At 46.6% G+C, this 19,274-nt stretch overlaps 1 protein-coding gene across 9 annotated transcripts in view; it reads right to left on the reverse strand.

Annotated features, from left to right (window-relative positions):
- The window catches only part of Magi1 (membrane associated guanylate kinase, WW and PDZ domain containing 1), a 623,549-nt gene extending 605,918 nt beyond the window's left edge, over positions 1-17,631 (reverse strand). For 8 of the 9 annotated variants that reach the window (XM_051154941.1, XM_051154943.1, XM_051154942.1 and 5 more), the window contains exon 1: positions 16,725-17,630. In XM_051154941.1, the coding sequence (XP_051010898.1) occupies positions 16,725-17,037 (313 nt within the window). In that variant the 5' untranslated portion in view covers positions 17,038-17,630. Of the gene's footprint in view, positions 1-16,724 lie in introns of all 9 variants that reach the window. The other variant, XM_051154947.1, reaches the window with a different exon arrangement.
- Positions 17,632-19,274: the final 1,643 nt, after the last annotated feature.

Raw genomic sequence — 19,274 nt, forward strand, 5'->3', positions numbered from 1 at the left:
TCAGTGGCTGCTCCAGCAAAGAACCAGGGGGTTCAGGTCCCCTGGAGGACCGTCTCTGTTTTAGAAAGGCAAACGTGCCATGGGCGGAAAGGCCCCTCGACGTTACAGAATGACAGTATAGCCTTAGGGCACACCCCCGACATGCAGCTCCCTCAAATAACTTATTTTGCCTTTCCATTATTCTGCCTTCTCTAAATCCGTGTGTTCTCAAGCATACAGTGGGGTCTGCTAACACCATTTATTATGAAGTTAAGAGTTCGAAGACCAGCACTGGGAAGCCTAGAGCTTCACATGATAGACTTCCTGCCATTAAGCCAGAACTGACTTTGCACCATGGCTGCACAGAGTCCCTACCGGGACCCCCAGGATTCGGGTTCCATACTGTCTAAACTGAGACGTTGTCATTCCATATGCAAAATCATCCTGGCTGATCCCGAATTGGGGGGCTGTTTTGCCAACCACTCTTTGGGACAGAAGGAGTACGTAGGCTTTGAGACTTGAGTCAGAAAAGCTAATGACGCTACCACTCCAGAAACCTAGACCTTGTACAGTCCCCTAGGGAATTCTGATACAGGCTGCACTCGCCTGAACTCGATTTGTCAACCAGTGTTTCTAACGCTGATCGTTTTCTTCCATGTACCCAGGCCTAGAAGCCATCAGCAGTGTTCAGGTGAACAGTCGTGCCTGGTAACAGGTGCATGGGTTCACGTACCGCCTCAGCCTCTTCTAAATCTCTCTTTCTACTTGCGAATTCGGAAAGCATGTTTTATTAAACCCCATGGATAGGCTCGTTCCACCAACAGTCTTCAAGGGTAACAACCAGAAATTATATCCCCATCAACGGCCTCTTCTCACTATTACATTTTTTTGCAAGATAATTTATTTCACAGAGAATAGCTTGAGCTTACATTTTTAGCTAAAGTATCACCAAAACAGATTCACACTGAACAAGAAAGCTGGGTCCTTTCTTCCTTATGTCAGTATTTCCCCAAAAAGTTAGAGAGACACAAATAGGCAACAGCTACAGGGATATTTCTTTTATTGGATTTTCTATATAAACATACCAACACTGAGACAATGTTCTTCCAAAAGAACTTTTCTTTCTTTTTTTACTTTGAAAAGAAAAATTAAGTTATTAGGACAACAAATTTAGCTCCCGGATTCCAGGGTGGGAAGCCAGGACATCTCAGGATGCAAATATCAGGAATGTGTGCTTTAATGAATGATTATTATGTTCCTCCCATCTTTGATCTCTGCCTCACCGAACTCTCGGTGCAAAATCCCAAACTGACCGAGCTTTTGACCATGTGTTAGCATCTCAGACATGAGACCCACTGCCTCAGTCACCTGCTGTACTGTTACTGTACTACCACAAAATAAGCAATCCTAAAACCTCAGAGATGTGGAACAAAATGTGTTAGTTACATATTCACCTGGGATTCCCTCAGATCAGCTGGGCAGCTTTATAGACCTAGCCGCAGCAAACGCGCTTTCCCACACACAGTGCAGATGTGTAACTTTGGATCGACCCTTTAGCACATCCGGGTTCTTCAACAACAGAGAGAGAAGGGCAGAAATTCTTCCGAAGATCATGAAGGCCAAAGCAGCAATGGCATATATGCATTGCATACATCTTTGAGCATTTCAAAGTGACAGACTAAGGCCAGATTTCAAGCCAAGATGAGGATATCTGGGTGCCACAAACAAGGCCCTGAAAACATAGGAAGTTGATCGGACCATAAATTAGTCTCAGTTTGAAAATGTCTCTCAGTTCTGTCTCATGCATTAGGTTTTAAATTACATATAGACTATCCTACCTCAAAACTGAATTCCTAGATAGTCTACCAGAACATTCCATTCTAAGTGGGGTACAGAGGGAAGGAAAGTGACCAACAAAGGGAAACCACACACGAGTCTTAAGTCTGCATTCATTTTCACTGCCAACGGCAGCTTTTGAGCCACTTGGCTCCTCGGCCAAAACACTGCATTGACTAAGCCTCTCTAGTCTGAGATACTGAGTCCTGTCCCTCAGTTAGTGCAGCAAAGCTGGTGCTCAGCATCAATTATGTAACGCAGAACAACCCGTTATGCAGGCAGGAAAGTGGCAAGGGCGACAACAGCATCTAAAACACAAAACTGTACTGTGCAACAGTGGCACTGCAGAACAGGCCCCAGAGGTCCACCAAGTTCTAACACCATGTCTACTCTTGAAGGAAAGGCTGGGATCCTGACTTATCTGTAAAGTAGTCAAAAAAGATGGTATCGGGCTCTTTCCTTTACTTTTAAAACCTTCCAGGTTAGAGAGACAGCCCAGTTTTTTTAAAGCCATGTATGATGGTGTGCTTTGCAATTCCAGTACTGGAGAGACAGAAACAAATGCTGGGGAGACAGAAAAAGGCAAACAGGCCTTCCCACTAGGTTAGTTAAAGGCCAGTATGAGACGCTGTAGAGGTGTGGAGAAGGGGAGACCGAAGGACTACCGGCCGGCCACCAGGTTTAGAACACCCCTGTCACAGGGACACCATGCACTGGGGCGCACACACATGTTCACACATCACACACAGTAAGAAGGGGAAATGCGGTTAGTACCTGTCCTAATTAGGGTTTCTATGGCTGTGATGAAACACCATGACCAAAAGCAACTTAGGGAAGAAAGGGTTATTTTTCTGACACTTCCTTATCACAGTTCATCACAAAAGGATGTCAGGGCAGGAACTCGAACAGGAAATGAACCTGGAGGCAGGAGCTGATTCAGAGGTCATGGAGCTTACTCCTTTTGGCCTGCTTTCTTAATAGAACTCAGGACCATCAGCCAAGGACGAGCCCTCCGCCATCAAACAAGAATTAAGAAAATGGCCTATAGGCTTGCCCAATCGTATGGAGGCGTTTTCTCTGTTGAGGTTCCCTCCTCTCACACAGCTCTAGATTGTATCAAGGTGACATAAAAACTAGCCAGCACAGTGCCTGAAGAACACCACAAATGTTACCCTCTAGTACATATTTGTAGACATACCCACACACCCATATACTTGTGTACACACACACACACACACACACACACACATACACACAGACACACACACATGTGTGTGCATGCTTGCACCATTCCTAAGCAGCAAACACAGAGCTTAGCTTGCTCATTCTTTTATTTATAAGGCTATACGTTTCACAGTGAAATCATCTCTAAGCAGAAAATAGATCCTATTCCCACACTGGGAATTCAAATCCATATGAATGTCAATTTCAAGATGTGATTTTTGTACCCAGTTCTAAGTTTCAGCAGACCAGAGCCCTGAGACAGAATATTCCAAAGATTATAATCAGCTGTCAAAATATACTCTCTCCCCAGCTCTTCTCAACTGGAATTGGAGAGCTGTCACCAGCTGGCCTCAATGAACCTACATGGAGACGTTCTCATGCCAAACTAAACCACTTCCAGAATGTATTATTCATTTCAACATACATTTCTTGGCCTTTCTCGTGAGCTGGTCATCATCCTGGACCCTAAGAACATGGACATAAGAAATGGGACTGCTACTCTTAAAGAGATGAAATGTGACGGGCTCCCATGAGAGACTAATGCATAGAGGAAGCTGCACACTTGTCATATGAGAACAAATATGGCTCCCAGATGTGGTCTATTTGGTTCACCCATGTTTTTGAAAGAACTCTGAACCAGCACTTAAAAATTGGTGAAATTTAGCTGGGCGGTGGTGGCGCATGCCTTTAATCCCAGCACTCGGGAGGCAGAAACAGGCAGATCGCTGTGAGTTCGAGGCCAGCCTGGCCTACAAAGTGAGTCCAGGACAGCCAAGGCTACACAGAGAAACCCTGTCTCAAAAAACAAAAACAAAAAACAAAATAAAACAAAACAAACTCCAAGCTTGTGTGGTTTCTTGAAAGAGTTAATGACCCTGGACCAATGTTAGTACATGACACGTGACCACAGCAGATCAGGAACCTTTGCTTTTGAGCAAGGTAAACCCTTTCAGTTGACCCCAGCCTCTGTCACTCTAGATCCTCAATACCATCTCAGTACATGGACCCAGCATGACTGCCATAAACAACAACTCTAGTGGACCACACTGGACATGCCAAGGGAGGTAAGTGACGAACAGGGTTCTCACACACACAGGCAAGGGTTGTAACCTGATCTATTCTCAACTCAAGAAAAATTCACATGAGCTCACAAAACTAATTCTCAGCATTTGTTCAAAGAATGTATCTAAACCTGTCCACTAAAATGTACATAGACAGGAAGATATGTATCAAGACTGTGTAGAAACTATGAAACAAATGAAAATAATGTAACTGCCCGTGTTCAATGCGTGAGAACACACTGAAGAGTGACCACACAGCCACAGGGATGTTTAAGCAAACCTTAAACATGTGTTTTTAAAAATGTGCTAAATCAGCAGAGACGCTCACCCATACTGTGAATCCCAGAGGCAGGAGGCAGAGACAGGCAGACTCCTGAGTTTGAGGCCAGCAGGATCTACATAACAAGTTCGAGGCCAGCCAGGGCTATATAAGATCCTGGGGTCTGTGGGGAGGGGAGTTGTATTTTGTTTTTTTAAGAAGTTAACTATTTTTATAAGGTACAAAGTTCCACCAAGTAGTATTACACAATTCCATTTTAGTAAAGAAAAAGGTAGTTCTCAGCCCCGCCCAACCCTGGTGTGTGTGTGTGTGTGTGTGTGTGTGTGTGTGTGTGTGTGTGTGTGGTGGGTTTGTGGTGTATGTACGTGGTATGTGTGTGTGCATGTGAGTGTGGTGTGTGTGCGTATGTGTGAGTGTGCGTGTGTGTATGTGTGTGTGAGTGTGTATGTGTGTGTGTGAGTGTTTGTGTATGTGTGTGTAAGCATGGGCAGATAGATAAAAACACAATGTTAATATATACACTTCTCTGGGGTAGAATATTAAGTCATATGCATATATTTTCTTTCCTCATTAACATCTTTCTGGAGTCTACATATTGTATAAATGTAGAAAAAAAATAGAGAGATTGATGATGTACAGATCAACTATACATTGTGATCAATAGTTATAAAAGGTCACAGTGGCATTTGATTATACTTTTTATTAAAAAAATAAAATAAAATATACATGCTCCAACACCAGAGAAAGTTATTTTTTAATGACTTGAGCTTTGAATTCTTAACCAAGGCACACAGACCGAAGCAGGCTGATGGTTGGAGGAGGAAATGAACACACTCTATCAGATGTAAATCCCAAGGTCTTGCCAAGAATCCAGGTGGTAAGATATTGACTCTATTTAAATCAGGCCAAAGTGGTGCCTCCCATGGCCACATTACATAAGCAACTGCTGCTTACATCTGGCCAGAATAAAGGCACGCTAAGACCTCCAACACAATTAATTCAATATTTTCTCTACAGTTCAAAATGCTACAACAACTGGCAGACAACCATCTTAAATCATCGCAGCAAAGTCAGACATATGGCTAAGTATATTTAATATGCCTTAAAAATAAAAAGTGAATTTCCTCGCCAACAAGATCTTAGGCAAGAATTTTTTATGTAAAAATCATGTTGAGTTTTTAACCCTCTGAAATTTTCAACAGAGATTTCCTGAGTACTTACACAGAGCAAAGATTATACAATGCACAAAACAAGGATGCTTCCTACAAGAAACACATATGCAGCAAAGAAGACAGTCAGGCAGATTTACAATTACAAGGCACAGGCATGAAAAACACCCACAAGGAGGAAGGAAATTACAGAACTGGTGGCATAAATCATAAAGAGCAGGAGCCTATGGCAGATAAACAGAATTGCTTACAGTTATGTCATAGCACATTCTGACTTCCGGCTGGTAAGGGAGAACTGTTTTTTTTTTTTTTTAATTTCTAGAACTGTTTTCAATGAGGTCACTTAAGCATATTGTACTGTGTCTGGCACCTGTCTAAAATACATTAATCCCCCAACATAAAGACACGAGGGCTCCAGGATATAGGACCAAGACATTTGTACTATGGAAGGCCAAGGTAGCCAGGCAGAACCAGGTAGAACCAGGCAAATGCAAGCCTGAGTCTCACTGTCAGTGACTAATGGCCTCTGAAGATATACTTCTCATCGGTTAAAAGGAGAATAAGATAAGACAGCTAAGTAGACTCTTTGGCCTGAGACTCAGAGAAGTTCGGAAGATCGGTAAACAGGAGTTATAATCACTAATTTACAACTCCTAGTCCAGATTCCCAGTCTAAGAAGCTGTGCCTCAGAGAAGGCTTTCTCAACCTCAGCCTTAGTGATGGGTTTGGTACATTTCCTGTACACTGTATGCTTAGCCACTTTCCTCGCCTCTATTTACTCGGTTTCAGTACCTCACAATCCTTAATAGACATGAAAAAAAAAATGTCTCTACACAGTGGCAAATTTCCTCAGGGCGGGTAAGCAAAAATCTGCCCAGTTCAGAGGGAACTCACTGCTGGGTTTCCATGTTTCAACTAAAAACGACCACGGCTGATCATTATTACTTACAAACCCGAGAAAACACTGAAGGTTTAACATGCACTATCTCATGTGGTCCTCACAGCCACTAGAGTATTGCTTCTCTGTCGCTGTGATGAAACAGTGGCCAAAAGCAACTTGGGGAGGAAAGGGTTTATCTGGCTTACAGGTGACAGAACCCACCATCACCAAAAGCCAAGGCATGAACCTGGAGGTAGGAGCTGGCGGAGAAACCACAGGCTGCCCAGGGAAAACATGGCCAGAGTGCGCCAGGCCCTCTCACACCAACCATTTATCAAGGATGTGCTCCAGAAGCCAACCTGATGAAGACAATTTATGCAGTAACATTCCCTCTTCCTAGTTATGTCCAGGGCATAACCGGGCTGACAAAAACTAACCGCGACAGCCACTCTATGACACGGGGATCATTCGCTTTGTCAGCTGAGAGCTGACATTCTGCCATTAACCTACCACAGTCTCTCTACTAAGAAGAGGAAGCGCCAGGCAGACTGACTTCAAACCTGCATAACTAACCATTAACCCTTACTACCTCCCCCAGACAGTTTTACTTTGGGAGCCCAGACAAGGTCCCAGAAAAATCAGAGGACCTTGGTGTCAATCTCAAGGATCATTGACGCTGATACTGGCCTACCTGGCACACCGAGAAAAAAAAAACCTGCCATCTCTCTGAATCTTATCACAACCGGGAACCTCAGAACAGTGGTTAGCATCAACTCCTCAACCATGACCGTGTCGGCACAGACCTCCACCAAACACATGGGAGATCTCCAGGCCTCTTTTCTGTTTGTCTGAACCAATCCTTTAGAAAGAACGCGCGAAGCACACAGAAGGATGAAGGCTGTTTCTGGACGTGAACCGCTCCTGCAGAGAGCTCGGTGCTGAAATCTCCATCCCCACTGAAAAACCTTTCTTCTCCCTGAAGCACTTTCAATTGGGGAACAATAACAGAAGCCAACACTTTCTGAGCAGTCACTCTGCGCAGGCCCAGAGCCATGTGGATCTCTTGGATTCCATCTCATTCCTCCACCAGCCCCTACAGAGCAGGTGCTCTTATCGGCCCCATCTTCAGAGGGGCAAACGTGGCTCAAAGAGGTGAAGCAGCTCGCCCTCTAACACCCAGCTTCTCCACTTGCCAGACTGAGTCTAAAATGTTAATTACAACCCATCAATTGATTACTATTCAGTCTACAACCACTTTGACAGTCCAGTTAATACCACATATAGCAATAACTTTAAAACACGGCTTACCATCGGCATATGAGCAAGCACGTTTTAATTGCGCCATCATGCCTCTGTCCATAAAGAGAGCCGCAGGCCTTATCTCACAACAAACTAAAAGATTAGCCTTACTGCAGAAAACATAACTGTGAGCCATTAAAAGCACACACACAGTCGACTCTGCTAGGTTTAATACCTTAGCAATAACAGTTGGCTTGGTACCTCAGCAATGGGAATATAATTTTCTTACATAACTCTTTTCTCCCAACACTGAAGGCGGCTACAGAAAAAGCACACAGACATAGCCAAGAGGAAGAAGCTCTCACCAACCACAGGAGGAGTAAAATCATTCACTAACTCCCCTGCTACGCTTGGCAAGAAGCTGCTGCCCTAAACCAAGAACTCTTCCTCAGCAAGGTAAGGAAGAATTTTAAACACCAGGTTGGCCACCTGCCTCCTACTTGTGTTTCCCAGGACCACCTCCCGGATAAGCCAGTAACATTCAAATAATCACTGGGGAGGCTGAGACAGGAGGGTTGCCAGCCTTGCTCACACAGTAAAGCTCAGTCAAATCCAAGCAACAGTAAAAGACTGTTTCAAAAAATAAAAAATAAAAATAAAAAAGTTAATATCAGGTGTGCTCCTAGAAATTCACTTTATGGCACACGTCATGGTAAAGCGCAGATGGGTAGAATCCAGACTGAGGCCAATGACTTGGGTGTGCAAGGGCTGCTATGTCAATGAGAGCCTTAGGGTGTCTCCAGCGGCCTCCAGTCTCCGGTTTAGATCAAGCACCCGGTGACTCTCAGCATTGTTGCCACAAACATTCAGCGGTCACTTAGCCTTAAAATCAAGAAGCTGCTCCTAAGATTGAAAATGCAAGTGAAACTCTATCTTTGACCCCAAGGAGACTCTAACATCTCCTATTCTCCTATGCTTGGTGGGAGACAAAGGACTAAATGTGTTTGCTATAAAAACCCATAATATCAAGTGTAACTGAAGCGGGCCCGGACAGCTGTCTTCAAAAGTATTTCTGGACCACAGACCTAAGCCTATTCAGCTGCGGTCAGAGTGTGATCATTAAAGGTCACACAGAACTTAATGCAGACTGGGATGAATTATCTACATTTTCAAAATCTGCAGAGACAACCCAGCGGGCTCAGGAGATCTGCTGTAGCGTCTAAGTGTGACGGTAAACATTCAACGAATATGGGAACAACTACGGCACAGCATCCTCAGCACCAGGGGCAAAGCAAACAAATCCCCACCCTCCTGGAGCTTGCATCCTACAGGCGACTAAGCAATCTGCATCCTCCAGGGTAAAATAAGGCACAGGAGGGAGACCACAGAATGGCAAGTGGCGGTGAGGTTCCTTGTAAATGATCAGAGTTGAAAAAACTCTTGGAGAGGGTGGCATTTGAGAAAGGCTTAAAGTTCACGAAGGAGCCTGCAGAGTGTGGGCAAAGATGAAGAAGTGATGGCAAGGGCCAGATCATACAGGCCTGGGACGTTTCTCTATGAACTCTGCCTTTACCTCTGAGGTGGGGAGTACAGGGGTGAGCATAAGTACTGGAATGCTCTATTATATAACTGATGAGCTATAAAAACAAATGATTACTATTTAATCATAAAAAAAAAAAAACACTGTTTAAATACATTTTCTAATTGTATTTCATGCCTTCAGAGAAGGTGAGAGTCAGACACACTGGACTTTTTCTAAGAGACCCAGACTATAAAATCAACGGGCAGACCCAACCTTGACATCTACGGGCCTTAGCTGGCAGTCACAAGAAACAAGGCATGATGCCGACACCCACCGAGTGCAGCAGGACAAAGCTCCCGGGCGCACGGCTGCAGATCTTGTAGGCTACAGACAGGCAAAGAGTCAGTAACCTACTTTTTAGGACACGAGCGTCCGCCCTTAGCAAATCTGACAGCGTTTATTCTCCCTCCGTGTGTACAGAACTCAGCGTAGCCTGTTACACATGCATGCAACACCCAGGGAAAGACCCACTAACATCACAGGGTGGTGCTGTCCGTTAAAGAGCTGCTGTTTATACAGCAGCATCCTTCGTGTAAAAACCTCTGGTGAGAAGATGCCAGAATGTTTCCCCTTACAAACCACTTAATTCCCCTTGGTGGATAGCATCAATTCTGCTATCCGAGACTAGCAGGATACCGAATGCCAACAGACGCAGTGAGCCAACTGTGTGCCACTGCCTCATAAGGGCAAGTTAATCTATTTTAAATAACGCAGCCAATGGCAAAGGGTAGTCACAAAGAACAACACAGCGTGGGCTGCCTGTCCTCGTACAGTTCCTTTCCTATGAAAGCTATGGCGCAGTTGACACCATCCACTAAAAATATGCCTCTGAGAAGGGTCCTTAGGCACTAAGAACAAAAACAGACTGGTTTTCCAAGGTTTAAGTTAAAAATATATAAATAAACACAAAGCATAATTTAAGAGTGAGAGAAAGAGTCTACTTGCTGTGGGTGATGGTAAATAGACAGACACTGTTCACAGGGACAAAGCTTCAACAAAGCAGAGGTGAAGCATCAGTCTCAGGCACCAGCCCAATGACCTGAGCAGGAAGCCCTGCCCACTAAGCATCTGAAGTTAAAATCTAAAGACTGGTTAAACTTCGGTTAGCAGTCAACAGGCAGAAACACTTGACTATAACTCATTAGGCTTTGACAATCACTGTCGCCCAGAATAAAGTAATAGACACTGGGAGTCTGCTAACTGAAAGGACTGGTGGTAAGAAAGTGAAAAGCATTAAAATTCTATATGAGAAAAGATGAGCAGAGGCAGAAAGAGGAAAGGCAGGTGATACAGCTAATCTAGTCGTACACATCTCTCAGACCATCGTTGTGGCATGCACCACTAATCCCAGCACTCAGGAGGCTGAGGCAGGCGTGCCTCTGTGAGTTCAAGGGCAGCATGGTCTGCATAGAGTTCCCGGCCAGGCAGGGCTGCACAGTGAGAGCATGTCACAGAAAACATTTCATCTCAGTATGAATAAACAGTGGAAAATATCCTCGTGAGTGTAACAAGTGACAGTGAGTTCCTATTTAGTGAACATCAGGTAATGTTTTAGGCACTGGGATCAGAGGTCAATACAGGCAAACTTCTGTTTTCACTGGCAAGGAAAGGGACATTAAAAAGAGCCACACCTTGAAAACTGTGGCTGGTAACAGCTCAGACTGGACTAGGAAAACCAATGTCAAGCATCTCTTCCTGATTCCAGTTCTGCAGCAAGCCAAGTCTCCCCGCTACCACCAACATCTGAGGAAGAGGGCAGTCAAGACAGCTCAGCAGCAAAGGTGCTTGCTGCTAAAGTGTGATGACCCAAGCTTCTTCTCCAGGACCCACAGAAGAAGAAGAAAACTCCCTCCCTCAAATTGTCCTCTACCTCCACAAGAGTACCAAGCACACACAAGCACACGCACACGCATGCACCCACACACACATACACACGCACATATGCACGCGCGCGCGCGCGCGCGCGCGCGCGCGCACACACACACACAGATGCATACATAATTAAGTAATTGTAATACATTTTTTTCTTAAATGATCTTAGGAGATAACACTAAGGAATGAACACAAGTCAGTGAAAGTCTCTTTGAAGATTTGGGAACAATAAGAGCCAAGGGACAGGAGAAATGCCAGAGCTACTCTTGCTGAGTTTGGTTCCCAACACCCATTTCAATCAGGGGGATCGTAACTCCAATGGGATCCAACACCTTTGGCCTCTGCAGACACCTGCACTCACATGTACATAGCCACACAAGGAGATATATATATATATATATATGCATAATTTAACATTTTAAAAAGGAGTCAAAAGCCAGGCACAGTGGTTCACACATGTCATCCCAGCATGAAGGAAGCTGAGGGCAGGAAGACAGCCTGGACCACATAGTGAGTTTAAAGGCAACCAGAGTAACATAGTGAGATGTGGTCTGAAAAAAAATCAAAGAGAAGGCAGGTGAAAGGGTGCAGTGGGTGAAATAACTTATTCCACACACCTGAAACCTTGAGCTCAGCTCCAGAGAAAACAAAGAGGTGAAGCGTGAACTGACTACACAAAGTTACCCTCCAGCCAGATGGCACATATGGCGGCTGTGGCATGGACACGCCCCCATATACACATCATGCACGCACAAGCGCGTGCACACACACACACACACACACACACACACAAATAAAAATTGGGGGGAAATGTGAGGGGAAAAAAGAGGAGTGGATTTGGGGACAATCTGGGAGAAAGGAAGCAAGATCAGACATTCACAGGAAAGGAAGAAACCAACAATGACATAGCAGTGTGTTCTGAAAGGAAGACGAAATGGTCACGGAATTATTTTGAGAGCCGTTGTCATAAATTCCAAGTCATCAACACAAACACACAACATCAAAACAAGAGGTGCACAAAGAGGAATGAAACCTGCACCCAGAACTGTATTCAACGCTATGTGGCCACGAGCCCCTCCCTGTGGTTAGGAGAAAGGCTTGGTGGCAATGACTGAATTTTCAACTGTGTCTTATTTGTCTCTACTTGCCTTGGGGGGCAGGGGGGAGGAACAATTTCAGTTCCTGAGTAATTTTCAAAACCACAAATTCATCCACAAAAATATGAAAAGGCATGACCTATAATATACTCGTTTGAGAAACTGCAATCAGACAGTTTTAAATGTCTGAGCCTGAGCTATTCGTGGCCCAGCACTTCACAAGAGCAGTGTGTCTGAAGGGACGCATACCCACTTATTCCTGGCACTGGGAAATTTAGGCCCACGGAGGGTGACTTTGCAAGATCTGCCACACCTTGTTTTGGATCAGGGAGGTTCTGTCCATCTTCACTATTTTGGGGTCTGTCCTAGGCAATAAGTCACAAAACCCCCCACAAGGACCCCAGCCCAGAGACGCTGAGTCAGGGGCACCTTGGGAGGCAGGAGTTTCATTTCTGACTAGGACAGCTTAGACTGGCTGGTTAGGGAACTTCAATTCCAGGCCAGTGTCCCAGGTGCTCTACCTCTGCTGCGCCTTTAGGGCTCTTAGCAAGTTACTCAACCTCTCTGAACCTACGTTTCCACCATCTGAGTCAAGTTCAAAGGATAAAAGAAGAGAATGCCCACACAGTGCTGGGTTAGCATACCACCTGACATATTTGCCTTCTTGGTTTGTACCAGAGCTACGTGTGAACCCAGGACTCACATGTACTAAACACACATTGTCCTGGCAATCTCCAATGTAAGAACTTAATAAAGACTAGCTACCTCCTATTCCATAATTACTTTCTTTCCCTAAAACACTAGAGTGATGCCGGGCGTGGTGGCGTATGCCTTTAATCCCAGCACTCGGGAGGCAGAGGCAGGCAGATAACTGTGAGTTCAAGGCCAGCCTGGTCTACAAAGCGAGTCCAGAACAGCCAAGATAACATAGAGAAACCCTGTCTTGAAAAACCAAAAAGCACAACACTAGAGTGATTAAAATGTAACATGGACAAGATTAAAGCCTGGCAAAGACCAGGACATTCATAGCAGCTTGATTTGTAACAGTCAAATGTGCACATGGAAGCAAAAGCAAAAGCAAATGGCAAAATACATACTAGCAAATACCACGCAGCAATGAAAAGGAACCACAGAACGAAGAATATAACACGAACTCTCCAAAATCTTGCAGGTAAAAAAGGACATACAGTAGTATATTCTGTAATATTTCACTTTTATGAAGTAAGAGAACATACAAATCTATAATAAGAGGAATCCCCTCCCTGTGATGGGAGGGGATTAACTGGAAAGAACCGTGAAGGGATGAGAATTGTGATGAGAATGTTCTGTGCCTTCCCTTGAGCGATGGGAACGCGAGAGGACACATATGCCAAAGCTCATTAAAGCAGACACCTGGTATCTGACCTAACCTCACACATCATATATACACGTATCAAAATATTGTAATACACTAGACACGGCAGCACACACCTGCAGTCCCAGCTCTCTGGAGACTGATGAGAGGACGACAAATTCAAGGCCACCCTGGACTATCCTGTCATCTCTCCACGCCCTATTTTTATGATTGCATATAAATTTCATTTAGCTGGGAGTGGTGGTACAGCACTCAAGAGGCAGAGGCAAGTGGATCTCTGTGAGTTGGAGACCAGCCTCATCTACAAAATAAGTCCAGGACAGCCAGAGCTACACAGAGAGAGGAAAAATAAATAAATAAATAAATAAATAAATGTTTAAAAACAATAAATAAATAAATAAATAAATAAATAAAATGAAAGTTTATTAGTTTTTAAAAATCTGAATACTGCTATAATTCCATATTTTTTATAATTTTATTTAGTTTTATTCCATGTGCATTGGTATGTAGGTATCAGATGCCTTGGAACTGTAGTTACAGACAGTTGTGAGCTGCCATGTGGGTGCTCAGACTTGAACCCAGGTCCTTTGGAAGAGCAGACAGTGCTCCTAACCACTGAGCCATCTCTCCAGCCCTAATTCCATATTTTAAAGGTCTGAATTCTTTAAATAATATGCACACACAGATCCAACTAACATACATACATTTACAATATTTTCAGCCATTTTATGAGCAACAACTGTCCTCTCCACTTAAAGGGAAGGAACTCTGGCCTAGTGGATTCATTTAGCCTGGTTCACAATCCAGTCCTACCGATACGATACCATTTACTATAGGCTACTTTGGTTCTTAAGTCTCTCCAAAGAACTGCTGTGCAAGAGAAAGAGTACAATCTCCTCCCACAAGAAGGTATTTCCACAGATAAATACCCAAAGTGACTGTTTCCTGTGACGGGCTAACTCAAAATGGAAATGTCACAAAAGTATCATGTGTCCCCTATGCCAACTTAGCCTACCTGATACAATAAAGACACAGTATCAAAGAAAGGTAGATACAAATGTCCTATAATTTAAATCACTTTTGCAACAAGGAAGAATTGGTTGAAATGATTCCTAGGGCCATCTTCACTGTAAGGTAGACATTTAACGAGTAACTGTGCCCATGTAATTACCACATGCAACAGTGTTCACAGTGTAGTGGATTCCAAGCCACTCCTAGCCTGTTCCAAGTATGTTCAGGCGCGTAAGCCCACTCTCTCCCTTACAATCATTTCTGTTGGCAAAAGACAGCCCTAACTAAAGGAACTGACACATAACTTGCCAAGTCCACAGGCATCTTTCTCCAGCTCCAACAAAGCACAGACAGACAGACAGACAGACAGAGACGGAGACACAGGGACAGAGAGCGCTAGCTCGCTCCAGGATCTTTGCTGAACAGTGGAAGGAAGGGCTCAGCTCTGGCAGCTTCTTGCCCATGGCCAGTAAATTTCAGAAGCCATTAAAAACCACACAGACACTCTACTAGATGAGAAAACGTCTGCAAAATGACCCTGAACTCAAACCTAATGCTGCTCCCAATAAATGCCTGACATTGTATTTTCTCAACAGTGCTACCAAGTCATAATCACCCAGGTAACTGGCACTAAACTGCTAACTAGTAGAGAGAACTATTTGCTCAAATTCATTGTCCAATACAACAATGATAACCTCCCTTTTACTGAGCACTGACTGTGTGTGAACCAGCACTGTTCTGCACACTTTCTCCCTTATGATTTTATGAGAAATTCCTAAGGCCAAGATACAACTGTTAGGTGGTGGCAACCTCTAAGCTCCCAACAGGCGCTAAAGTCTGGCTCTTAGGCTACCCACACACATACTGCACCCATGCTCAGGTCATCTGGAAGAGGCCTGCGGCTCAGAGCACGGGCTCGCTCAGGCAGGCTTTCCTCTGACACATTTCCTTCAGCTGCTGCCATCCCGACAGGGACATATGGCAACTTTTCACCACATTCAACTCTGTCACCTCCTCTGGTGCTTTCATCTGGGAGAACCTGCGTCACAGCGCTTGGGTGCAGGAAGGATCCCTTTAAGTACTGCAGTTAAGTCTTTGGTGGCCAGACAGAGGACCAGACCAGACCGTTGCTCAGACCAAACTGTGAGTGGGTGATCTCTCACTGTCACCTACAGACTTCTGGGGGAGGAATGTGCTTCCCCCTCCCCCACCCCCACCCTACAACTCAGTCCCTAGAGGTCACCCCTCAAGTCCTCCTCCTCCTTGCTCAAGGTTTAACAGAAAAGACTCATACACTTTTAGTAGTTGTTTGACCTTGGACAAGTCATTTACCTAAGATCAGTCCCGGCTTACACATAATATAGAACTTAGAAAAACAAGTCGATCTTATAGCACTGTTGTGAATCAGAATGAGATAATGCAATTAAACCACTTTACAGAAAGCCCCTCACATAGCAAGCTAACAATGAATTGTAACTATCAACACTCTTCATCAATAGGGGAGACCGTGCAGGACGAGGAGGAGGAGGAGGAAGCTGGGTAAACTTGGACTAGATTCGCGCCAAGAGCCAAACACCCCTTCCCCCACCGTATGTATCCACAAGGAGGAGACATAGACGTCACCCCGCTGTGGGGTGAATGCAGCCTCTGCAGGCGGCCGGATTAAGGACTCCAGGGGGTCATAACCCGCCCACCTGGAGGGGTTGCAGGGTGAAGGCAATTTTGTGATGGAAGAGGGCCAATCTGCCATACACAGACCCTTTCCCTTCCACGGCCAGTTCTGGAAACAAGCCCTGGCAAGAAACGCCACCATCTCCATAAGGGATCGGGGAAAGCGTCCACCTTTGCCTCCCTCAAGTTCCCCAGCTGCCTTAAGGTGCAGGCGAGGCTGCGTAACACTGGGTGGCTGCGAGGAGAAGTTGACAAACCAGGCCTGGGAAGCATCTCCCCGCTTCCCAGAGCTAACCCGGACCGCTGCCCGCCACGCAGGTGGGCGCGCAGCCCACAACCTCACAACTTTGCGTCCCTCTGGCCCGGGCCTCAACTTTGGCCGGCGGCACTCGGAGTAAACGGCGCCCCCTCAGGCCGCCCCCCTCTTTTCCTGGGTGCGCCTCCCCCCAAAAGGCACGCCCCGTCTTACCTTGTCTGACGGCTCTGAAGGTGACGGCCTCCTTGCAGCTGTCGATGACTCCCAGCACGTCATAGCGGGGCAAGCCGGACACCCGGACCCCCTGCACCTCCAGCAGCAGCTCACCTTCGGCCAGCTTCGGGCCCTCGCCACCGCCGGGAAGCCCCGCTGCCTCGGCAGCCACCACCGCCCCCACGTACGGAAACTCCCCGTGCTCCGCGCCCCCCAGCACAGTCACCCCCAGCTCGCCCTGGGGTCCCCGCTTCACGGTGCACTCGTGAACGCGGCTCGTCCAGTGGTTCTTCTTCTGGATCACTTTCGACATGATGAGTTACAAGCCCCTCCTCAAAAGAAAAACTAAAATAAAATAAAATAAAATAAAAAACACTGCCAAAACAAGAGACAGGTGCCCCCCAAAGCACGAGCCCACGGCGCGGCGGGCTCACGGGAGAAGCATCTCTCGGAGCGCGGGAGCGAGCCACTCGAGCCACCTCGCCCGACTCACTCGCGCTCTCAAGCCATCATAAAACAAACTTTCCGGGCTCCGGCAAGAGCCCTGCACGGGCGCCCGCGAGCTTTGTTTGCATTCCGGTGCCTCCGGGTCCGCGTTCCGGCGCCGATCGCGCTCCCGGGACCAGAGTCCACTCCGACGCCGCCCGGGCCCGCTCTCCGCTCCGCGGCTTTCTCCACCACACGCGCCGCGCCTGCTCCGCGCCGGCTGGCCGCTTCCTCAGCGCGAGGGAAGCCCTTTCCAAGCTAGTTGCCGGGAGCCCTGGAGACGCTGCGGCGCGGGGCGGGGGCGAGGGGGGACGCGAGGGAAGTGGCCGCGGCCCCTTTAAGCAGATACAAAGGCTCGGCTTGTTTTGTTACAGTTCATTCTACTCCGCGCGGCGGAGCGCAGCGGCCGGCTGGAGAGGAGACGCGCGCGCATGCGCCCGGCGGCCGCCCGCGGGCAGGCCCGCCCCACCCCTCCTCCTGGAAGGGAGAGATTCCAACGCGCCTCCCGCGGGGTCCTAGGGCCGACCCTCCATTGACTACAACTTGCTTCTCTCCCTGCACCCCTGGAATTGCTCCCCTTCCAGTGTCGCCATCCCAGCCAGAGCCTTTTGGGGAACACGTGTGCTCTCTAGAACTTTTGGAACACAGAGAATAGAATCCGGCTTTGGTGTTCGCAAATCGTTTCAAACAGGTGGGGGCTGGGAGAACAATTCAGCGCGTGGGGGGGGAGCCTCACTCCTGGCTGCCTGCTAGCCGGGTTCCCCCCACTCGCCCTCGGCTGGTGCCTTGCCACGCCATCGCTCACGCGGCCTCGCTGCCTCCCGCCACATTCCCGCGCTTGCTGCCCGCCCAGGGCTTCAAATCCACACGCAGAGTCTGGCTCTTGTCTCTGTGACCCTGAGAACCCAAACCAGAGAGTCCCACGCACGCTATCTGCATTCCTGTCAGTGCCCATCAAATGCTCCTACTCGGGCGCTCCCACAGTTAAACTTTTAGGGCAAACTTTTTAGGACAAGGAGAAACCTGCGGACTTAATGAGAAACGCCAAAGGCTAGCGTGGCCTTCAGCCTAAGACATCTGGCTAGCCTTTCATTGTCCGTCCAGCAAAGGGGCGGCGGCCAGCCTCTTAAAGGACTGCTTTTGGGAGTAAAGATCACCTCCGGGTGCGGGTCCTGCGCACGCGTAGGCGAGCAGGCCACCTCGGAATTTGCCGCCCAAAGGTGGGGCGCAGCGATCCGGGTGCTGGTGAGGTTGAAACAGAAAGAACAGCCTCTGGCCGCCAAAGGGCGAGCACAGCAGTGACCCAAGCAGTTTCTTTTACTTTTTAATGATTTCCAACGTGTTCCTCTTTGGTCACGGACTTGAGAATCTATTAGATAAAGGGAGCTGAGTTGGAGCCACTCAGAGAGATGAGGATGCCACCGAGGTGGGTTGAGAGGATAAGTCTGAAGTTACGATTCCGCAGGCATCTTCAGTATGACGTTAAGTAAAAAAAAAAAAAAAAAAACCCTCAGAGCTTCCACTTGCCAAGGCTGGAAGGATACAGCACGCCCCGACCCCCATCCCCACCACCACCACAGTTGTTAGAAATCATACATAGGCATTGAAATACAGTAAATAATTGTATGGTAGTATATAAAACTTCACTGTCTAATAACTGGGGGGAGTGGGGGTGAAGAACCAGAGTCCTTAGTGTTTGGGGTTGGAGGGTGGAGATAGTGCATCTCTCCAGAACTTTCAGGATACAAGCATATATTCCAGCCCTTTAAAGCTTTGTTTCTAGAGTGCTAGTTAAGGTAATAAAAATAAAAGACTGGTGTTTCACGTTTATAATCCTGGCACTTGGGAGGCTATAGCATGGGGGTCAAGAATTCAAGGCAAATTCTAGGACAGGCAGCCTGAGTTCCATACCCTGTCTTTAAAAAAAGAAAAAGAAAGAAAGAAAAGAAAAAGTCTTGCCCCTAAGCATTTGGGAAAGTGAGAAAATTTTCATTTCTAGCCACTGGGTTGATTTTTGGATTTTGATTTTTTGGAGGTTTTTTTTGGGGGGGGAGGGGGTTGTTT

This window comes from Acomys russatus, chromosome 13, assembly GCF_903995435.1.
Source record: "Acomys russatus chromosome 13, mAcoRus1.1, whole genome shotgun sequence".
NCBI classification, from domain to species: Eukaryota; Metazoa; Chordata; class Mammalia; order Rodentia; family Muridae; genus Acomys; species Acomys russatus.